Source organism: Galeopterus variegatus, unplaced genomic scaffold (assembly GCF_000696425.1).
Source record: "Galeopterus variegatus unplaced genomic scaffold, G_variegatus-3.0.2 Scaffold4833, whole genome shotgun sequence".
Classification (NCBI taxonomy): domain Eukaryota; kingdom Metazoa; phylum Chordata; class Mammalia; order Dermoptera; family Cynocephalidae; genus Galeopterus; species Galeopterus variegatus.
In genome coordinates this window covers 1-22986 of record NW_007730944.1, presented here as the reverse complement: position 1 = coordinate 22986, position 22986 = coordinate 1, and the positions used below count along the sequence as shown (strand labels likewise).

Here is a 22986-nt window from a genome sequence, read left to right as displayed (position 1 = left end):
CTCGTTGGTCTCCTCTTATATGGAGTAAAGTTTCCCTTCTTTCCTCGTCTTTGGTGACTGACACTTTTGAAGTGCACTGGCCAGTTATTTTTTTAGAATGTCCCTTAATTTGGTTTTTTATGATTTTTCTTAATATTAGATTAAGGTTATGTATTTTTGGCAGAGATACCACAGATATATGTGCCCTTCTCAGTGCAAAATATCAAGAGGCACAGGGTGTCAATTTGTTACATTACTGGTGCTATTAACTTTGATCACTTGATAAGGTGGTTTCTGCCAGATTTCTCCTTTGTAAAATTACTATTTTTACCTTTGTAATCACTTAGTATCTTTTGAAGAGATAGTTTGAGACCGTGTGTAATATACTTTCACCTGCTAATTTTAGCATCTAGTAATGATTGATGCTTGAATCAGATTATTACTGTGGGGTTACTAAATGGTGATTTTCTAATTCTATCATTCCTCCTACTTATTAACTAAAATTCCACCTTGAGGAAGAACTTTCCTTCTCTCCTTTTTATTTCTTTCTTCACTCATTTGTTATATCAGTATAGACTAATGGATTCTTATTTTATTCTGTAGGTTATAATCCGTTCCTACTGTTGTTTATTTTGTTGCTCAAATTATTATTTATTTTATAGACTATAGATACATAATTTTGGTTAAATTGAAAATTTGGATTTTTTTTTCCTTCTGGTATTTCATGCTGATATACTTATGATATTATATACCTTTACAGGTGTGAGCTCACTTGTTAATCTCTTGAGTTCAGCCCAAGATGAAGACCAGCCAAAATTAAACATTTTGTTGTGTGAAGCTGTTGTTGCTGTTTACTTAAGTTTATTGATACATGCTCTTGCCACAAATTCCTCCAATGAATTGTTTCGGCTTGCAGCCCACCCTTTAAATAATCGAATGTGGGCTGCTGTTTTTGGAGGGGGTGTAAAACTTGTTGTGAAACCTCGAAGACAATCAGAAAATATTTCAGGTAATATAAGTTTGATACCAGTAATGTATGTAAATGTAAATAATTTCTAATGTTAAAGCAAAAGATTTTTTAATGTTTAAGAAATTTTATTTTGAAAATAAGTGCTGTTTAAAGCATAATCACTCTTGTTAGGACAGTAAATAACTAAACCCATGTTAGAGCAAAAATATAGTTAGTTTTATTTTTATAGAAGTAACATTTTTGAGGTTGATAAAGCAGGACATGTTTGAAGAAGATAAAAAAAAGAAATAGAGGAAAGGTAAAGGTAAGTGAGCAGATAATGTCAAGGAACAAGGCCATGGAAAAAGGATAGTTCGTAATTAGAGAAAGAAGATTTAAATAAATCCTCAAAATCTTTACAGAGCATAACAGCAATTGGCTTCAGATTAAGTTTACGGTAGTGTACCAGATAGCTGTTCCAATCAGCACGTTTTTTTAAATTCTATTTTCTGTATTTTTTTTTTTTCTTCCCTTATGGACCAGAATATATTTTTCATCTCACTTTTTAAGGTGGTTGGATATGTGAAGTATGGACCGATGCCACAGGAAATGTTTCAGTCTTGGTGCTGAAACATAGAAATTATCTTAATTCATCCTTAGAAATGGTCATATTACATAAAGGAGTCAGTGGCACAGAGAGTTTAAATGACACAGTTGTAACTTCTGTCTTTACTCCTAAGGTTGAGTTAAATGAATGGGTTCCTGTATAAGTCCAAGTAAGGGAGGTGATCTCACCAACTCCCATTGCTTCTATTCTTATTATATGAGGATGTGCCTCTTAATCTTTTTCTTCCTACTTGATTGTATTGTCACCTTAAACTCAGAAGTTTTCCTCCCAAATCACTTCATTCTCTTCCTGAATTTTCTATTTTTGTTTGTGGTAATTCTATCCATCAAGTCATCCATGCTTGAAACCTCCGAGTACACATTCATGTTTGTATTCATTCACTTAACACCTTCTACATGCCAGGCAGTGTTCTAGACTTTGGGGATAAGGGAGTGAACAAAATAGGCAAATCCCTTACCTTCATGAAGCTTACATCTAGTGCAGGTGTTCACACAATAAACAAACTAACAAATAAATATTATTTCAGGTATGGTAAGAACTATGATAAAAATAAAGCAGGGTAAGTGGAAAAAGAATGATGAGGGAATGAGGATGGGACCAGTTTAGTTAGGGGGTCAGAAGACATGTTTCTGATGAAATAGCATTTGAGCAGAGCCCAAGGAAGTCAAGAATCACAGCATGCAAATATCTGGAGCCAGAGCATTCCAGGCAATTAGAACAGTGAGTGCAAACGTCCTGAAGTAGGGCTGAGTTTGGCCTTTTCCAAGAATTATAAGGAGGTCTAAATGGCTATCTTGAATAGAGGGAGTGTTGTAGGAGATGAGGTTAGAGAAGTACCTGGGGACAAGTTCATTTAGGGTTTCATAGATCATGTAAAGACTTTAGTTGTTGTTCTAAAGAAAGATAGGAAAACTACTGGAGGGTTTTAAGCAGAGGAGTGACATAATCTGATTTAGGTTTTTAAAAGAACCACTCTGGCTGCTTTGTGGAGAATGAAATATGCAAGAAGAATAAAAGTAGAGAGCCTGGGTGGGAGGCTATTGTAATAATCCACTTAGAAGATAGTTGTGGGTTACCATCAAGGATGAATGGATAAATAAAATGTGGTACATACATATGGTGGAGTATTACTCAACCATATAAAGGAGTGAAATACTAATACATGCTATAAATCTGCATGAACTTTGAAAATACTATGCTAAGTCAAAAAAGCCAGGCACAAAATGTCACATATCATATGACTCCATTTATATGAAATATCCAAAATAGGTAAGTCTGTGCAGGCAGAAAGCAGATTGGTGGTTGCCATGGGCTAGGAGGAAGGAGTGACTGCCTAATGGATACAGAGTTTCATTTTGGGGTGACAAGAATGCTTTGGAATTAAAGAAAAGCAGTGGTCTTATAATATTACAAACGTACCAAATGCCACTGAATTGTACACTTTAAAATGGTTAATTTTATGTTATGTAAATTTCATCTCAACAAAAATATAACGGTCGTGTAGGGTGGTAGTCATGGACAGAATGAAAAGTGGTCATATTCAGGATATAATTTGAGGTTAGAGCTGATGGATTTGTTTACGAATTGTGTTTGTGGTATGGGAGAAAGAGTCTAGATAGAGTTATCATTTTCTGTGACTGAAGGTTTAGGAAAAGTGCAGGTTGCCTTCTACTTGCTGGACCTCCTATGTCCAATTAGTTCCTGAATTTTTTGATACTTCTTTTATCTATCCCTCATATCTAACCCTTCCTTTAGTTTTAACTGTTTGCCGTACTAGTTCAAGCCCTTCCTATGCCATTGTCCTCTAATTGATCAAACCACCATACCTCATTGTGACTAGCTTAAGCTTCAGTGAGAAATGCCCATAAGTTCCCAGCTCATATCCAAAGACTGGTCCTAGCTTAATTCTAGGCTTTGTTGTTATTACTCCCCTCCCTGACTGCTGTCTAGCAAAAGTAGTTCACTCCTCATTTCCCCAAACTTTCTTTGGTCATTTGCTTCTGTTGTCCAATCCCCTTTCCCATTGAGCTTCTGCCCTTTTAAGGCATTCTTTACATCCTACACGTTCAGTGAATCTTTCTTGAACCACATAGTCAGAAATAATCACTCAATCATACTCTTTACTACTTACTAAATATACAATTTAATACATTTTTATCAAGAATTACTTTGATCCTTATTTTATGCAGCACATAAACCACTTCATGACAAGAAATCCTTTAATGCCTCTATCCCTATCTGCACCTCTCTGCCATGGCTGCTAGAAAACTGATAGTAACTAGAAAAGTTTAGAAGCACAGATATAAGTAATTCAGTCTAGACTAAAACATGGCAAGAGTAGGATGAAAAAAAAATTTAATTCTATGAGTTAATAATGGAAAATAAATACTGATTTTCTTTTTACTATCTTTATTCAGCACCTCCTGTTCCTTCTGAAGACATAGATAAACATCGTAGGAGATTTAACATGCGAATGCTTGTCCCTGGAAGGCCTGTAAAAGATGCTACCCCACCGCCAGTGCCTGCAGAAAGACCATCTTACAAAGAAAAATTTATTCCTCCTGAACTTAGTATGTGGGATTATTTTGTTGCAAAGGTAAGGGGAGTGAGGAATGCAAGCTTGAATTTAAGTGTATCTATTTTATTTAATCTTGTGTATGTATCACATAGGAATGGTGGGGAGCTTTTGGGTTGAATCACCATAGTTTAGACATTTAATCTGTCAAGTTCAGAAACCAAATAGTCATAGTGAATTCAAGGATGATCAAATATTTGATGATGGATGAGACAAATTAATATCATATGGAACTTAACGTAAACCAGAAGTCAGTTTATTAATATATAATCAGCAGCATCTTTTTCTAGTGCCTGGAATACTTGTACCTACTATCTAGGCACCCCTCTTGTGATTATCAGTAGTTCCCTTGGTCAGCATGGAGTTAGAGGAGGAGATGGATAGACATTGGAGATTTTATCAGGTCATGGTGAGGCCTGAAATATCTGTTTCCCCAAAGCAGAGAAACTTCTCTGGGGATCAGAATACTCATGGTGACTAGATCCATTGTAGTTTTCATTGCATTTCATACTGGCTGCATGCTAATGCTTGCTTTTTTGCACTTTGCTTTTTTGAGCTCATCACCCTCCTTCTATTGATATATTTCCCTCTTTACGTGTTTTAACACTGTTGTCACCTTGCTGTACATGTGCATGAGGTCACACATCTCTTGCCATGCCTCTTCTTATTTTAAAATTTTTATTAGATCTCATCTTACAGTTCTTGAGGTAATGATCCCACTCCGTTTTTGGTGGGCTAAACTGATCTTTAAAAAGTCTTTCAAGGTGAGTTTTGAAGCTTTGTTTTTTTTAATCTAAAAACTCTGGTTGTGCTAGTGGTTCTCAAAGTGTGGTCCCAGAACCAGCAGCATTAGCATCACTTGGGAGCTTGTGAGAAATGCAGATTCTTGGGTCCCATCTCAAACTCTGGGAGTGAGAACCAACAATCTGTGTTTTAATAAGTCTTCTAGGTGGTTCTGATGTGTGCTAAAGTGTGAGAACCACTGAGTTAGGCAAATTGTAAATTCACCTTTCCAGGTTTACTCTCCATCAGTATTCCAGTTTATACTTCTAGTATCATTCTGGTTTGTTACTTGAGGCTGCTGGTTGAATTGAATTTAATTGTATTTAGGTAATACACAGGGGATTAAAAAGTGCTCTTAAAAACAGATAGGCAGTTCCCACCCCTTCCTTTCTAATTAAAAATTTTTTTCTTTGCTGTTTTGAAAGCCCATTACATTGTTAATGTGAATAACAACACTAAGATTTGTAAATTGTAATGTGCCACCTTAATTTTTATTTTTCAAAAATGTTTTCCACTGATTAGTATAAAGTTCTGAAAATTTAGAAAATGCAAAAAAGTATGAGGAAGAAAAATAGCACACATCTACTCAACGATAATTGTTAACACTTGGGCAAATTTGCTTCTAATCTTTTTTCCTCAGATTTTAAAAAAATATATAATTGGATCGGTATATGGAATTTTATATTTGATTTTTTCAATTAACATTATAAGGTAAGCAATTTGGCACACCATTAAAAACGTGTTCTCATATAGCTATCATTTAAAAAAACACATTTTTTATGGAAAATTTCAAACATATTCAAAAGGAGAGATAGTAGCATATGAATTTTGTCTATTACCATCATCTAGCTTCAAAAAGTATCAACTCATGGGCCGGCCCGGTAGCGCACTGCTACAGTGCGCCGCTTGGGAGCGCGGCAGCCCTCCCGCCAAGGGTTCGGATCCCACATACAGACCGGTTCCTGCTCACTGGCTGAGCGAGGGGCGGTCGCAGCACTGAGGGTTGCGATCCATTGCCGGACACGAAAAAAGACAAAAAGGAAAAAAAAAAAAAGTATCAACTCATGGACAGTCTTGTTTCATTTATACCTCTACCCACTCCCTAGATTGTTTGGGAGCAAATCTAGACATCATGAAATTTCATTCATAGTATTTCAGTATTTATTTTTTAAAAAGAAGGATTTTGAACAGAACTGCACTAGTGTTATCTCTCTCTTTCTCTCTCACACACACACACACACACACACACACACACACACACACGCATTCCAGGTACACACAATTCTTTAATATCATCAAGTATCCACACAGTGTTCACATTTTCCTAATTGTATCTCAAATGTTTTTGTACGATTTGGTTTGTTCAAATCAGGATCCAAAGTAAGATTTATACATTGCAATTGGTTGCTGTTTGTACGTCTTTACTAATCTATAGGTTCTACCTTTATCTCTCTTTTTTTAAAACTTACCTTTTTGTCCCCAAAAGAATTTGTCCTGTAGAATTTGTCAATGGATTTTGCTAATGCCATCCTCATATTTTGTTCCTCTGGACATATTCCTCTGAATCCTGTATTTTATGTAAAGTGAAAGTTGAATCTGATTCCATTCAGACTGGGTAGGGAAGGGGGAGTACAGGATTAACTTCATAGGTGGTTTTCATGTATTTCCATTAAAAATCACTCTTTTTGTGATGTTAGTTGATCTTTTCCTAAATCCATTATTTTAGTGAGAGTTTTAAATTATGATAATATAATCCTGTTGTTCATTGTTCATTTATTTGCTGAAATATGTTCCTTCATCAACCTATTTGGTTGCCCTGAAATACATTTTGAATTGGAAAGACAAGATAAATGCATTACTCTTTGCCTTTATATATGAGTTTTCAAAGTGATGAGTTAATTCTCTAGCAGCCTTCAGAGGAGGCCAGTGAATGTTGTTTTGCATTTAGTTTTGTTATGATCTTACAGATTTAAACATGTTCTTTGTGTTTCAATCCATTGCAGTTATTATTCCTGGAGTACTCAGAGTATTCTATCTTTGCCAGTAAGACCCACTTCCAGTTAGCTCCTGAATCTTTTTGAGACTACTAGTATAAGTTATTGTAGGACAGTCATGAGCATTTTCTACTCCAGACTGAGAACAATCATTTATCCACAGAATCTGGTTCCTTTTTATGGGAAATATTTATTTATTTACTTATTTTTATTGAAACATAGTTGGTTGTATATGTCCGTGCAGTACAGAGTTGAATATGTGCAATATGTGATGTTCAAATCAGGACAATTAGTATATTCAGCTTTATACAATGTAATTGTTTTTCATGGCCTTTTTTCCAATTCCTCCCTTACCCCTCCCTCCTTCTTTCCCACCTCTGGTAACCTCAGTTCTGTTTTCTCCTTTTGAAAGTTCAATGTATTATTGTGATTGTTGTATCCTTTTTAAAAAAAGTTGATATAACTTTTATTTATTTACTTATCTTTTTATTATTAGCATATTCATTATTACAAATCATGATTTTTCTTTATGTCCTTTACCCAATCTATCACTCCCCAAACCCCTTCCCTTCCTCCCCTCCATCTCTAGTATCCTTAGGTTTGTTCTCTCCTTCTGAAAGTTCAACGTATTGTTATGGTCCCTCTGTCTTTCCTTTTTCCCTTCCTCCCTCCCTTTTTTCCTTCCTTCCTTTCCTTCCTTTCCTTTTTGGCACCCTGTGTCTGTCTTTTCTTTGTTTATCTTTTTTAGTTACCACTTATGAGTGAGGACGTGCAGTATTTTTCTTTCTGTGCCTGGCTTATTTCACTTAACGTAATTTTCTCCAAATTCATGCATGTTTCTGTGAACGGCAGTATTTGATTCTTTCTTATAGCAGAGGAGTATTCAATTGTGTAAATATAGCACATTTTCCTTATTCAGTCATCTGATGTTGGACATTTTGGTTGGTTCCACTTCTTGGCTATTGTAAACAGAGCTGCAATAAACATGGGAAGGCAGGTATCCCTTCAACATGATGATTTCCATTCCTTTGGGTATATACCCCACGGTGAAATTGCTAGATCATATGGCAGTTCCATCTGTAGTTGTTTGAGGAACTGGAAAATTATATTTAGAAACCACAGTCAGGTGCTAGGGATGCTCATTCTAACTGGGTTGTCATTGTTTCTAGATAAGCATCATTTCTAATGACCACATAACTGTTTGATTTGTTGACTATACTGTATTTAGTATTTGCCTATCAGAGATTTGCTGTACTTGTTCTTTCATTTTTACAAATATTGCTGAGATTAATATCACATAAGATAAACCTTGTTCATGTTCTGATTACTTCATTAAGAAGTGCTAGGTAAAAGGGTATAAACTTAAGGCTTTCGATACATATTGCTTTCTAAATTACTAATTTATACTCTCTTAGAATAGTGAGATAGTGCATCTAACTATACCCTCATTAGCATTAAATAATCTTTTTTAATTTTTGTTAACTATTGATTAAATAATTTTTATTTCCTGTTAGTGACATTAAAATTGTAATGAGTTTATTTGCCCTTTGATTTTTCACAGACAATAAAGGTATTGACTGTTGATATTCTTAACTGAATTTCCTATTGGGATTGTGGTATTTTACCTTATTTTTTATGGATTCTTTATTTAGTAAGGATATTATCAATTTCTCTTACTTGACACTTTTACCAGTTTGCTATTTGCTTTTAAATATTTTTAATGATGCTTTTGATGCACAGTTTTTAAGTTTATTTAATTATTCTCTCTGTACTTTTCTTTATGACTTATTACGTTGTTTTTAAGCAAAGTCCTTTCCACTAATAAATTTGTTTACTTTTATTATTTTTTCTTTTCCTCTGTTTTTTTTTTTTTTTTGTCTTTTTCCGTGTCCGGCAACGGATCGCAACCCTCAGTGTCGCCCCCGTACCGGACCGGGACCGGCAACGGGATCGCAACCCTCGGTGCTGCGACCGCCCCTCGCTCAGCCAGTGAGCGGGAACCGGTCTGTATGTGGGATCTGAACCCTCGGGCGGGAGCGCCGCCGCGCTTCCCAAGTGGCGCACTATCAGTGCGCCACCAGGCCGTCCCTTTTCCTCTGTTTTCTCCTGCTCTTTTTCTTCCTTCTCTTTCTTAACTTTTAACTCTCTTATTTATCTAGAATAAAGGGAGGATCAGACTTCATCTCCCTCTTTCTCTCCTGTCCCCAAACATAACTAACTAGTTGTTCTAGCATCATTCATTAATTAATCCTTCCTTCCCCCCTCCCACCCCTACTTATGATATTATCTTTGTCATAGACTAAATCCTTATACATATATTATTTTTGGACTACATTTTTGCATTAGTTAATTGCTAGACTGCACTTCTCTTAAATACTTATTTTAATATCCACTAAGAAATGATGTCTTTCACTTAAAAAATTTTTCTCAGATAATCTTGTCTATTTTTTCTTCCCTATAAACTTTAGAATCATTATCAAGTTCCAAAAACGAAATAGAAATTCTCATGGAGATTTTATTGAAATTATTTAAAACCTATGTACATTAACTTGTAAGGAATTACAGTTTTGTGTTTATAACACCAAGGTCAAGGGTTTGAATCCCCACACCAGCCAGCCACCAAAAACAAACAAACAAAAAAAGAATTAAGAATTACGGTTTTGGGGCCGGCCGGTGGCGCATTGGAGAGTGCGCCGCTTGGGAGCGCGGCGGCGCTCCCACCGAGGGTTCGGATACCATGTGGAGACCAGTTCCCGCTCACTGGCTGAGCACGGTGTGGGCGCAACACCGAGGGTTGCGATCCCGTTACTGGTCAGTAAAAAAGACAAAAAAAGGGAAAAAAAAAAAAAAAGAATTACGGTTTTGTATAACTTTATAATGGCTTGTAATTTTCTTCACTGTAGCTCTCTCACATTTTTCATAGTTTTTCTTTGGTATTTTATGTTTTTCAATGTATCTTTAGACTTTTCTGACCTTTTATTGCTGATATATAAGAAGAAAATTGATTTTTAAAAATATTTATGTTGTATCAAGCTACTCAATTATTTTATTGAATGTGGGAGTTTTACCTGGTTTTCTTGACTTTTGTGGGTTTAGAATAATCTGTAAAAGAAAATTTTTACTTTGATTGTGACACCATTTAAAATGTTTAGTTTTAAGTTAGAACAATAATATATATTTTAAAATATTTTTATATATTATATATCAAAGTATGTAATATATAAATTACATATTTATGCATTTAAGTATATAATTTAATATATTTTATATATGTATAAAATTGTGTATCTTAAAAATAACTTTACCTTTTATTGCAGCCATTTCTCCCTTTGTCTGATAGTGGCGTTATATATGATTCTGATGAAAGCATTCATAGTGAAGATGACGATGATGATGCCTTTTTTTCAGATACACAAATACAGGAGCATCAAGATCCAAATTCCTATAGGTAAATAAGGCTTTTTTTTCCCCTTTCTTTTTCTTTTTGCCATTATTTTGTGGAAAGTCCTCATGTTATTAGTTTTAAATAACATTATTATCATGAGTTTATATAAGAACTGACATGTTTTCAGGTTAAGAATTCTGCACCTTTGAGGTCAATTTCTAGTTAGTAGAGTATTTCCTTCACAGCTTTCATGCAAACATAAACATTTTTAGTGAGGAAAAAGTATGTAACTTATTGACATGCTATTAGAACATAATATATAATTTATTAATGTGCTATTAGATTCCATGTGACTGTGTGGTAAATATTTTTCCACTAGGTAATTTTCAGATATTGAAAGTGTGATATATTGTTGCATGGCTTTTATTTTCAAAGACCTCAAAAGTGCCATTTTTGTATAGTAAAAGTCAATGACAGCTTGTTTCCTGGGTTGGAGATTGGGCTAACAGTTGACAGGGAACATCATTGTGCTTCTTCCATGATTTTATTTTTTGATTAAGGAGAATTTTTTTTTTTTTTTTGCCCCCATTGGACAGCTGGGCTCTTCTGCATTTGACAATGGTTAAGCTAGTACTTCACAATGTCAAGAATTTCTTTCCCATTGCTGGACTGGAATTCTCCGGTGAGTTTGGAACTTGAAATTAATGTTATTAAATATAAATTATCATCAAATTTCTCTTTATAAAATCTATATAGAAGGCCCTTTGGAACTTTCAAAATATTGCATTGGAGATTTTGTGAGGTCTTGTTTAAACATTTTAGGCTTCAATCTATGGCTTTAATTCATAGCAAGAATCACTGTCTATAGAAGACTGAAATAGCAGGAAATCAAACTGGGAAAGCTAGACATTTTCCCAGCTTTTAGAGAGCTGACCTTCTTTTTTGTTGAAAGTATTAAGAATCCAAATGTTATTAGATTTAAATTTTCAGATTTAATCGTATTTTCAGAAGTCTTGGCTCTAAGAATTCAGATTTTGTAAATAATGTGGATGATTAATATTTTTTATAAAAATAAAATGACATATTCTATCATCTTTTAGAGCTGCCTGTAACATCACCATTAGGTATTGCTGTGATTAAAAACTTGGAGAACTGGGAACAGATCCTGCAAGAGAAAATGGATCAATTTGAAGGTCCACCTCCTAACTATATCAACACATATCCAACTGACCTTTCAGTAGGAGCTGGGCCAGCTATTCTTCGAAATAAAGCAATGTTAGAACCTGAAAATACTCCATTCAAGTAAGAAAGTTCTTATAATGGTGATGAGAGTGTAGTTTGGTTTAACTTTTCTGGAAGACAGTTTGGCAAAATATGCCAATAGCCTTCAAAACATTCATAATTTTGAACCTGCAATCCTGTTTTTAGGAGTATACTCTAAGGAAAACATCACAAATCTGGATAGAAAATTATTTTTCCCAGCATTATCGAGAATTTCATAGACATTACTTTTATAATCAAGGAAAAACCTTTATTGTATTAACTTCTGTATTTTTTTTTTTTTAATTTTCAGAACTCTTACAGAAAACTTTTTGGATAATTATATATATGCAAGCAAGGTGCTACTGACTTTTTGTCAGTAATTTGACAGTAAACACATTAAGGGTTTTTAATTGATATTTTGATCTTCTACTTGCCCATCTAGGCCCCTTTTGATAAGTAGCATGCTTTTTTCGAGGCAGCTGGCCATGATTAAAAGTTCTGCTCAGAAATGAAATCTGTGACTTTTTATTCTTTGGTGAAATGCTTTAACCAACAGCATCAGCCTAAAGTGTAGTTTAAATAGAGAATAATAAGAGATTCATTTGACTCTCAGCTCAACCAATTTATTCAGTGTAATTAGAGAATTAATTGCTAGATGAAGTAATGATTTTTAGGATAACTAAAAATTAACATTAAAATAAATTAAAATTTGTTGTGCTTAATGCTGTATCTTCTTTGCGATAGATTGTGGTAGTTTTTAAAAAGTATCTGCAAGTATGAAACTTTTATAGACTAAAATAGTGTGATATGTTAATTTTTTAAATAGATCCCGAGATTCTTCTGCACTTCCAGTGAAACGACTTTGGCATTTCCTTGTTAAACAAGACGTCCTTCAAGAAACATTTATTAGATATATTTTCACTAAGAAAAGAAAGCAGAGTGAGGTATTTTGAGAAAATATATTTTCTGTTATAATTTTTCTTTAGTTTTCTTTACATTTATAATGAAGTTAGTGCTTGGTTTATTTTGAAATTTTCTTTTTGGTTGAAACTTATCATCTTTCATGCCTCTTGGGTAACAGACTTTACTAAACTACAGTGAACTTCTTTTAAGGTAAAACCTTATAATTTTTATTTCATAGCAGTGAAACAACATAGATTCCTTGATAAATCACATATAATCAACTGAAAGTTGGTAATTCCTTTATAGTATTTTTGTTGGGCTTTTACATGTAAGAAACATTGTAGTGGATAGTTTGGGGGATTTAATTAATAAATGATTGTACTCTATAATATTCTCTGAATATCATTTAATTGAAAATACAACATGGGTCTTTAAAAGCATTTTATTTAGCATTTAGAAATGAGCAGGATAAACGTGAGAAGCAACAAATTCAGGATAATTTTGTGAGAGAATGAACTACAGAAATACCAAATACAGGATGAAGGAAGAGTGCTCTTACAAATATAGGCAGAGGTTCTGTATAGTGCATGGTGATTTTTAAGTTAACATAATTAGTAATGTAATGTCATACAGGGTTCAAGAAGAATTAAGAGTTTGGGAGACTGGCAAATGATCTCTTCTTTATAAAAGAAGTGTTATTACACATAGACCTTTTTATATGAGCATGTCAGTCCATTTGGCCATTTAATAAGGCAGTTTGGAGAGTCTTCAGAGTAGAATGCCTGATGTAATTAAAGATTTGGCAAACTATCAGAAAAGGAAGATGAATTATATTTCACTTAGAAAAGTGAAAACTGAGAGGGATAGTTCATATGGCTCATGTTCCCTAGTAAAGTATAGAATTGTTTCTCAGTGTTTCCCCATACCTAGGGCAGCAGAACTTACCATACTTATTTTACTACTAATCACCCCCTTACCTGGATGGTAATTGTGGTCAGCCCTTGTGATTAGTCATTTATTTTCTCTGGATTTAAAAATTATCTGTTTATATGAGGAAGTAGGAGATTGAACTAAAGAGATTATTTTGAGTCCTATACTACAAGCTTTTTGATAAAAAAACAAAAGACCCTGATGGTATTATTGATGTAGGGTTTGTTAAAGATATCATAGAGCCAAACTATTTGTCTCTTTTATTTAAACCGCTATGTACAGCATTTCCTGTAGTGCTGCTGAGTCTAAATTTCATAAAATAAGATATAGGAACTTAAAAAAAGGATTTAAAATCAAAGATATTTGCTCTAATTAGGGCTGTTATTTACAGAAAGCCACTTCATTGAAGGATCAGTTTTCTGAATGTTTAGTTCTTCAAATTATACAACTGAGTGATATATCAAAAATATGTTTTAACTACTCATAAGGTTTGTAGCAGTTTGATTTGGTTGGACAGGCAGAGCCTTGGAGTTCTGGGAGAAGCGAGCTATCTAGGTTTCTTGGACCCTCACATTCTTGTCTTGCCCTTCAGTATCTTTTCTCTCCTCTCTAGTTTGCCTCTTCCTTAACTAAGTCTCTCCCTCTCTCTGCCCCTGAGCCTCTGTGCTCTTGGGATCAGCAGCCTAAGCAGTGTATTCTCTTCTGTTTTCTTTGAGCAGAGGGTCCTCATGAACAGGGAAGTGGGACATAGATAAATTGAACATTTCTTAAAGTGCTGTATATAAGCCTAATTGGCTCTAGGGAAGGGAGGTACATGGCTGGGAGTTGGGGTGAAAGAATTTTTATCATGTACTCTTTTGAATTTTAAACATTAAGTGAAATTACTATCTTTTCCAATGCTGTCCAGTAGAACTTTTTGTGATGGAAATTTATATCTGTGCAATCCAATGTGTAGTAGTCACCATCCACATGTGATTACTGAGCACTTGAAATGTGACTCTGGACCTGAAATTTTTATTTTATTTAATTTTAATTAATCTATTAAGTAGTCACACATGGTTAGTGGCTGCTGTGTTGAATAGTGCAGATCTGCTGAAAAATTATTTTCACTAGGAAAATATTATGAAAAAATGTTAAAGCTGTTAGGACAAAATAAAAACTGGTTACTAGGCTCAGAAATATGCAAAATTTATTGAAACTACCCATCCAGTAAGAGTGATTTATCTTTATAAATTGTTAAATAGGATTTTAGTAATCAATAAATTTGGTAAATTCAGTGAATTGATTAATTAGTGAAATTGGCAGACTAGTTCTAAAAATGCTGAAATGTTGGCTGATTTTTAAAAATTACTTAAATTTCTCCTGAGAAATACTGAAATTTTAGATACATTCATAAGAAGAAGATATTTTAACTCATTGAATATATTAAAGAAAAATATTCTACCAGACAAGTTCTTGTGAAATTCATAAATGTGGCAAACTCAGCTAATTGATTAAAGGCAAATAGATTCTTCAGCAATTTGGCTTTCTCTGAGTTAGCCATTCCACACATTGACCATTCTCGAGTGTTTTGTTATCAGCTGCAGCAGCCGTAGGGAAGGCATTTATGGCATGGTCAGAGGATTTGAATGGCCCTTTATGCTGAAAGGGAAGCAGTCACCTCAAGAGGTATGAGGAGGAGTTATTGCTGTGTTCAGAGGCTTCCACAACAGAGCAGGAATATTACTTCTGATTATAGCATCCTTTATGACCCTCTCATTAGCCAGGGGCACGTTGTTTGTGTGATTTCTTTCCCATGCCTCATTTTATCAATCATTTATTTACTTATAAGGAGAAAAAGCATGCGGTTACTCATATTCCTTATGAGAATGAGCGAAACAATTATCAGTACTTTGACTCTTTGTTTAGAAATAAATAAATTTAATATGTATTGGAAATGAACTCCTGCAGAATAAGAATCTGTGTATTATAGAATGCAATGCATCTGCTCATACAAGTGGCTTTTATTTTTAGAGATTACGGTTTTAAGAATTTTAAGTTACGTAACTGGTATTCAAGTAACTAATTTTTATTTTGAAATAGCTTTTATGTTTTCCTATGTATATAATAGTCTCATTAACTTTAGTTTTGCCGTTTTTGCTTTGTGTTGTGTTTACCTGAAGATATTATGTTTTATTCAGTTTAATTTTTTTCTTGATTTTGCAAAATTCATTTTTATCTTCTTGAAGTGATGGAGTGGCCATTTCAGCTTGAAATGTTTCATTCTCTTTATAATTTCGTTTCATGCATGTGTTTTGTGTTTGTGACGGTGTGGTGTTACTTAGTCTGTAGAAGAACATGTGGAGCAGGTCAAACAAAACTACGTAGCAGAAGATTACATCAAGGTAGTATTCTGAGCTCTTGTACTTAGCTGCTTCTTTAAAGCTCAAGGAGCTAATGCCTCATCTCTAGTACTAACCATGACCTGCCCAACTGGCTAACTGGTCAGAGAACTCTTTGCCTTCATGCCATCTCAGTGGTGTAGGTTTGGAGATGCTTCACTGTGTCTGGCTTGCTCTCCCTTGCTATTGGTTCTTCTCTTTTTGCTCCCTGTCCCATCTTCACTTCTGTCACTTCTTCCTATCTCTTCTTAAGCATGGCTGTTTCATCTTTCCTTCTTCTTGATTCTGCCTCTTCTTTCCTTCCCATCACCTCTGACCTCAATTCCTCTCACCAATCTACTTCATTTCTTTCTAACTAGCCTGCTTTGCAAGTTCTTACTCCTTTCTCATCACTTATTTCAAAGTGCTTCATGTCTTATGTGACTTCTTTGTCTTTCTCCTCTACTCTCTGCCTCTTAATGTATACACATTCTTATTGCAGAATATTTGCATACTTTTAGAAAAACTAAGAGACATATTTCAGGGCTGGCCGGTTAGCTCATTTGGTTAGAGTGTGTTGCTGATAACACCAAGGTCAAGGGTTTGCATCCTGTACCAGCCTGCTGCCAAAAACAAAAAAAGATTGACATATACTGTTATAAATCAGGAATGAAAATATATTAGCTATCTTTTGTGACAGTTAATCAGTATCTTATAATCACAATGGAAATGTTCATAATTTGACTGCTTACAGGGCATCAGAGAACTTAAATTCTCGTAAGCTAATTTTCAACACACTAAAGTTACTCACCTTTATTTCTTGCTGCTGCTACATTTTCTTCTTCTACTTTCAAATTTCATGGGATGTGCATATTTCTATATAGAGCTGTGCTGCAGCAACTAAAACTGCTGACGAATGTTTTATAGGTTGAAGCTGATCTGGGCTATCCAGGTGGAAAGGCGAAAATCATTCATAAGGAATCTGATATGATCATGGCATTTTCTGTTAATAAGGTAAAAGCTTTAGTTATTATAAAGAAAGTACTTATTTTTAGTGATATAGCTTAAATCATTGACTGCCTTTGCTTTACAGACAAACTGTAATGAAATTGTTTTGGCTTCAACACACGATGTGCAAGAACTTGATGTTACTTCCCTACTGGCCTGTCAATCATATATATGGATTGGAGAAGAATATGATAGAGAATCCAAAAGGTTTGCCTCATAGTTGATTTTAAATGTAGTTTTCATCAAGAAGTACCCACTAAATGGTTATGCACATCATTTGAATTATCTTGAAAAGTCTCTGTCTCTCTCTGTCTCTGTCTCTCTCCATTTGGGTAGGAGAAAAACGTTGTTTTAGCTGCCAATAAAAAGCTTTGTCTACATTAATGACTAAATTACTCATACTTGTTCCATTACATTCTGTACTGTTCATAGTGTTTAAACTAGGTAATTGCTAACACCAAAACCTAATGCTAACAACTGCCACTTTGACATTTAACTCCAAAGAAATGTCAGGAATTAACTCCAAAGAAATGTCAGTAAAATCAGCTGATCTGGGCAATTAAAGCAAAAAGTAGTATACACAAGTATGTTAGATTGATTGATGAGTCACATTTATTTAGTAACTTTGCATTGTTTCTTCTTGATTATCATTTGATGAGCTTACTTTTTTTACAGATACAAACGTAGATGGTTTTTATTAAAGCTATGGACACTGCACAAAGAGTGTCATGCAACGCTTTCCTATTTTGGGGTTTCTCCTCGATGTTTGCTCTCCCTCTTGCTTTTCTCCAGACTCTTAGAAATGTTATGTGCTTAGGAATGGTGCCATGATGCTTCTCCCCTTGTTTTGTGAATTCTCTCTTTTGTTAGTATATAATATAACTGGGCTTCAGTATCACACTTCAAAGTAAAAACGACCATGTAATGTGAAATAGTCCATCATAAAAATTATTTTCACATTTTGATGTGACGATAAATTAATACCTTACTCTAAGAAATCTTTAAATTTAAATTTCTTTAAAATGTATTAATTCGATATATGGAATACCTGTACTTGAAGAGAACATATAATCTTTTTCTATATATGACCGAAAGAATATCTATGTTAAATACTTTAAATACTTTAAAACAAACATTTGTTCTAGCTTGTGCAGCAATAAAGTTGCCCCCAAACAACACTAGACTAAATTTATATTTTGCTTAAAGGGAAAAAGTTAACGAGTACTAAAATTAGCTATGATTAAGTCTTGTACGTAAGTTTTTCTTACGGATATTTATTCAGTTTCTAAAATAAAGAATGTCGTATGGGTACATAAGAAGTTCTGTAATTGGAATTTGTGTTAAGAGAAAATGGAATTTTCACAGTAATGCGCAAATGTTTTTCACAGTTCAGATGATATTGATTATCGTGGTTCCACTACAACTCTTTATCAACCCAGTGCAGCATCCTATTCAGCAAGTCAGGTGCATCCACCTTCATCTCTGCCATGGCTGGGCAGTGGACAGACTAGCACTGGAGCTAGTGTGGTATGTTATTCATTATTAGGTATGGTTTCTGGATATGGACTCCTTGAAAAAATAAGTTGAAATCACTTTGACATAGGAACGATCCTAAATATCAGGGGCAATGACCAGTAGATACACCATGGTAATAACAGGTAACAGTTGTGAGTTTCTTAGTCTCAGGTGTGTGATTTTTTTTTTCACAACAACCCCAGGTGATAGGTGCTATTATTATCCTCTATTATCATTTTATAGATGAGCAAAATAGTAGAGCAAAGTTAAAGAGGAATTCATGTCTACTTATAAGTGTTTGAAAGTATGTCAATAACATTCTAGTTAGTCACTATAGTTGAAGGGGTCCCATTCTCATGTTCTGCTGTGAAGAATCTGGAGATATTCCTGATTGTCCTCGGGGATGGGCACTTGGAGGAGAGTTCCCTTTATCACTAGGTGAATCTGCTTGGTAATCTCACAGTCCACACAGGCCAGGGCTGTACCAGTAAGTACTATGCTTCCTAAACCTGTTCAGACAAATGTTCTATGTTAAGTGATTCTGAAAATTCATAACAGTGTTTCTCTCAGTAATAATAATGTTGTAAGAGAATAAATGTTATCAGAATTAGAGTTGCCCATTAGGTGATCCTTCCTCATCTCTTCTGAATATACAAAATAAATTAATTTTTAAAATATCTTCTTTTAAAGCTTATGAAAAGGAATCTACATAATGTTAAGAGAATGACCTCACACCCAGTCCATCAATACTGTAAGTATTTTATTAATGCCCTAAGGATTCTAAATGTCCTTTATCATTTTGAGGCTGATTTATGAAATAGAAAATTTGGAACTCTTTCTTTAACTTTATAATTTCTTACTTTCTGCTTTATCTCTTGTGTTTCAGATCTTACAGGTGCTCAGGATGGCAGTGTGCGAATGTTTGAATGGACACGACCTCAACAACTTGTCTGTTTCCGTCAAGCTGGTAATGCAAGAGTTACCAGATTATATTTTAATTCACAAGGCAACAAGGTTAGTTCTTGGGGGTTACTGCTAAATTCATCCCAAAATTATTGTGGATATTTGGAAGTAAATAGTTAATAAAACTACATCTAAAAAGAATTCAGTGACCCTGGATTTAAGTTGAGGAGGCAGTCTGTTGAAGTCTGTTTATATACCCTTTTCCTCCAACAGAAGCATAAATCTACAAAATTTAGTAGATTTTTAGTGGATTAATTATTTTTTTAAAGATACTAAATACTCATGAGAGTGGAAAAATAAAACCAGCTTCTGTTGAATGTGTTCATGGTGCCTGTAAGCACAGTTAAGTACTTGAGAGAAACCTTCTAGTTTCTTACTAAATTCCATTATAGAGGTATGGAGGAAAACAGTGAAATCGGTGTGGAAAATAGTTAAAATGTGGCAGGAAATTTATAGTATCTGGCCTTTCTTGGGAACTACAGAAACAGAAATTCTATAGATAGAAATCTGTAGGCAGAAGTTAGTTTAGTGGGGTCTGAGTGACTCTCCTTTCCATAAATGTTTTTATCTTTGCTATAGATACTAAGAGGCTGTATTTAATATTTACACCATTCTTACAGTGTGGTGTTGCAGATGGAGAGGGTTTTATGAGTATCTGGCAAGTTAACCAAGCCGCATCAAATCCTAAACCTTACATGGTAAGTATTACTCACATTCCCAGAGTGCGTACAAAGAACGCTTTAAATATTTGTTTCAGACAGTGAATTTCATTGGTGGTTCTGTTGAGAAAGGGACAGTTCTGTCCAGTAATTACAACCTAGGAGCAGCACACATCTTTACACTAGTTTTTAGACTGAAATGACATAAGAAACAAAAAAACCTTGTTTTCCTTTTGAAAGGCAGCCATTATAATTGAAAAATTTCAGGGGCTTTCTCTGCCTGTGGTTCACTTTTATCTAGTTTGAAAACTTTAACTTTCTTAATGATAGAATTTTATAGTGTGTATATTAAGAATCAAATAGCTTCTGAACATCTATTCCAATTTGCTCCAGAATTTTGCTGACCAGATTATAAAATAACCAATCCAGTTAGCCCACTTTATTAATTAATCTGAATCATTTAAAAATACTTGATGATGAACACAAGCATATTTTCATTTGGTAGAGGAATAGCAAGGGGTGGGGGTAGAAGGTGAGGCTGTCCTGTGTGGAATTCCCAGCTTCATACATATGGAGGTTCAGAAAGCCTTGAACCTCCTGGGTCCAGATAGATTACTCAGATACTTTTAAATTTTCTTTTCAAGACTGTGTACATGTTCTTAATTATGTATATGAGACAAGATATTTCTCGTAAATTAGTACACTGTAGATTGTACCCTCATGTCTTCACAGAAATGGAAGTAATCTTAAATTTATCCTTTTGCCTTCAGTCAGATCCACACTATGATAATTCCAGATGAAAAAATGTTCATTTTATTTTAAATACCCTGACATCCTCTTTTTGGGCCCTCACTTCCAAATTTCTATTCTTTCATCTGATCCAACGAAAAAAGTCATACCTGGCTCGGATATAGTTTCCCACATTGCTGGAACATCATTTAGGAACCTTTTTGGGCAGCTGAAGTCCTATGGATTATTTGCAGGACCACTTTTGACAGTGTCTTTTTTGTTGGTAAAACATTTGGGGGTAGAGTCGGAGGTGGCAAGGAACATGGATGTTTGTTTTTAGGTTGCAGAGTTAATTTGACTTGAGTCTCTCATAGTGCAGCCTAAGAATAGATGGGCGTGTAAATATTTTTCTCATTGGATTGTTGTTATTATGGTTTATGATATTATTTAAAGTTTATTAAATGTATTTGAAGTCATTAGCACTAAAATTCATTAAGCTTTTAATATAATTGGATGACTTGGGTAAATCATGTACTCTGATATCCTATTCTTACATAATCTAAAAAATACAACCTTAAATTTCATGTTTTAACCTCTTTCCAGTTTTAAAAAAATTATTGGATATTAGCTAAATAATATGCAGTTGACATTTAATCCTCTTACTCTCAGTTATTCTTTATTCTAGACTGTTTTTAAAAACTGTTCTTAGCTTATGCATGTAATGTAATTATTAGCAGAACTGTGTATTTGTACTGAATCAAATGTTATTGGATTTTTAGATAACATCAGTTTTACTTTGTTTTCCATAGAGTTGGCAGTGCCACAGTAAAGCCACAAGTGACTTTGCATTTATTACCTCTTCAAGTCTAGTTGCTACATGTGGACAGTCCAATGATAATAGGTAGGTAGACAGAAAATCAAAATAAGATGTAAGAAAATTTTAGGCAGAAAGGTGTTCTTGCTAGAAAGTATGGATTTCTATTTGGTAGAGTTTTTCCACCCCAAGAATAAAAATACTTTCTTTGTTACATAATACTTGTCTCAGAGTAATTTACCTTACCAAAAAGAGAAAAGTAGAAACAAAAATTTTTCTCAGTGTAGTCTGTCAATATGCATGTGCAATTTTTATGTTAAAACTAGGACGGTACTTCAAAAAGTTCATGGAAAAATAGAATTAAAAGATAATACAGGGGCCAGCCCGGTGGCGCACTGCTGTAGTGCGCCGCTTGGGAAGCGCGGCGGCGCTCCTGCCGAGGGTTCGGATCCCACATACAGACCGGCCGCTCACTGGCTGAGCGAGGGGCGGGAGCAACACCGAGGGTTGCGATCCCTGTCCGGTCCCGGTCCGGTACGGGCGCGACACTGAGGGTTGTGATCCGTTGCCGGTCATGAAAAAAGACAAAAAGGATAAAAAAAAAAAAAAAAGATAATACAAATTTTTCCATGACCTTGTTGAAGTACCCTCGTGTTTAGTCTTTTTTTTTTTAAATTGCTGTTAATACTGTTGAGTTCTTCAGAACTAACAAAAATTTGACACTCTGTAGCCATCATTCTCAACATTTTCTTTGACCTCACACGGTTTTCACTGGCAACACATGCCCATGAATAACATCTCTCCTTTCCCTGCAGTGGTTAACACCTGGGGGTATAGAAGCATCTCCTCTTCTACTCAGGATATGTCATATCATAGTTTCTCTGGAGTGGTAATGGAAAAGAGATGAGTCTAGGAGATGCAGACAGGTGGGACCATGTGAGACAGAACTATGTAGTTTGAAAAGGATGAACTCTTAGGAGAGTTATACCCCCAGTCCCAGTCCCTACCCTCATCCAAGTTGAGAATCACTGCTCTATAAATATGAGTGAATAAAAAAGATAAGAAGATTGAATAAGTAAAAATATATGACTTGAAGACAAAATTGGTCCCTAGTGATGATTTGCAACAATTGTTTATGATGTGTTTTTGTTATTGCTGTTTTTTATAAGAAATGTATGCCTCTGGGACACATTAATATCACCTGCAAACAGCTTCATTCATGGTAAGTTAAGGTCTATGATTTTTAATATACTATGAAGGAATGCTTTCCTGGTTTTCTTTTCTTTTTCTTTTTACTTTTTTATTTTGTCAATATACAATGTAGTTGATTATTATGTCCCATCACCAAAACCTCCCTCCCTCCTCCCTCTCCCCCCACCCACCCAGGCATGTCCTTTCCATTTGCTTGTTGTAGGAACTTCAAAAAAAAAAAATTGTAGTTGTTATATCTTCCTCTCCCCCCCCGTTTTTTTTTTGTGTGTGTGTGTGTGTGTATGTGAGTGAATTTATTTATTTATTTTTAGCTCCCACAAATAAGTGAGAACATGTG

General features: G+C 34.6%; 1 protein-coding gene across 1 annotated transcript in view; it reads left to right on the top strand.

The window, feature by feature from the left end:
- The window catches only part of DMXL2 (Dmx-like 2), a gene marked incomplete at its 3' end in the record, with an annotated part of 150096 nt that extends 127437 nt beyond the window's left edge, over window positions 1-22659 (top strand). Inside the window, exons 28-42 of the mRNA XM_008588451.1 lie at window positions 740-988; window positions 3974-4152; window positions 10226-10356; window positions 10890-10975; window positions 11394-11595; window positions 12383-12500; window positions 15714-15773; window positions 16677-16763; window positions 16843-16964; window positions 18146-18284; window positions 18963-19023; window positions 19159-19286; window positions 19856-19933; window positions 21433-21524; window positions 22607-22659. Coding sequence (XP_008586673.1) covers window positions 740-988; window positions 3974-4152; window positions 10226-10356; window positions 10890-10975; window positions 11394-11595; window positions 12383-12500; window positions 15714-15773; window positions 16677-16763; window positions 16843-16964; window positions 18146-18284; window positions 18963-19023; window positions 19159-19286; window positions 19856-19933; window positions 21433-21524; window positions 22607-22659 — 1785 coding nt within the window. The remainder of the gene's footprint in view (window positions 1-739; window positions 989-3973; window positions 4153-10225; window positions 10357-10889; window positions 10976-11393; window positions 11596-12382; window positions 12501-15713; window positions 15774-16676; window positions 16764-16842; window positions 16965-18145; window positions 18285-18962; window positions 19024-19158; window positions 19287-19855; window positions 19934-21432; window positions 21525-22606) is intronic.
- Between the last annotated feature and the right edge of the window lie 327 nt (window positions 22660-22986).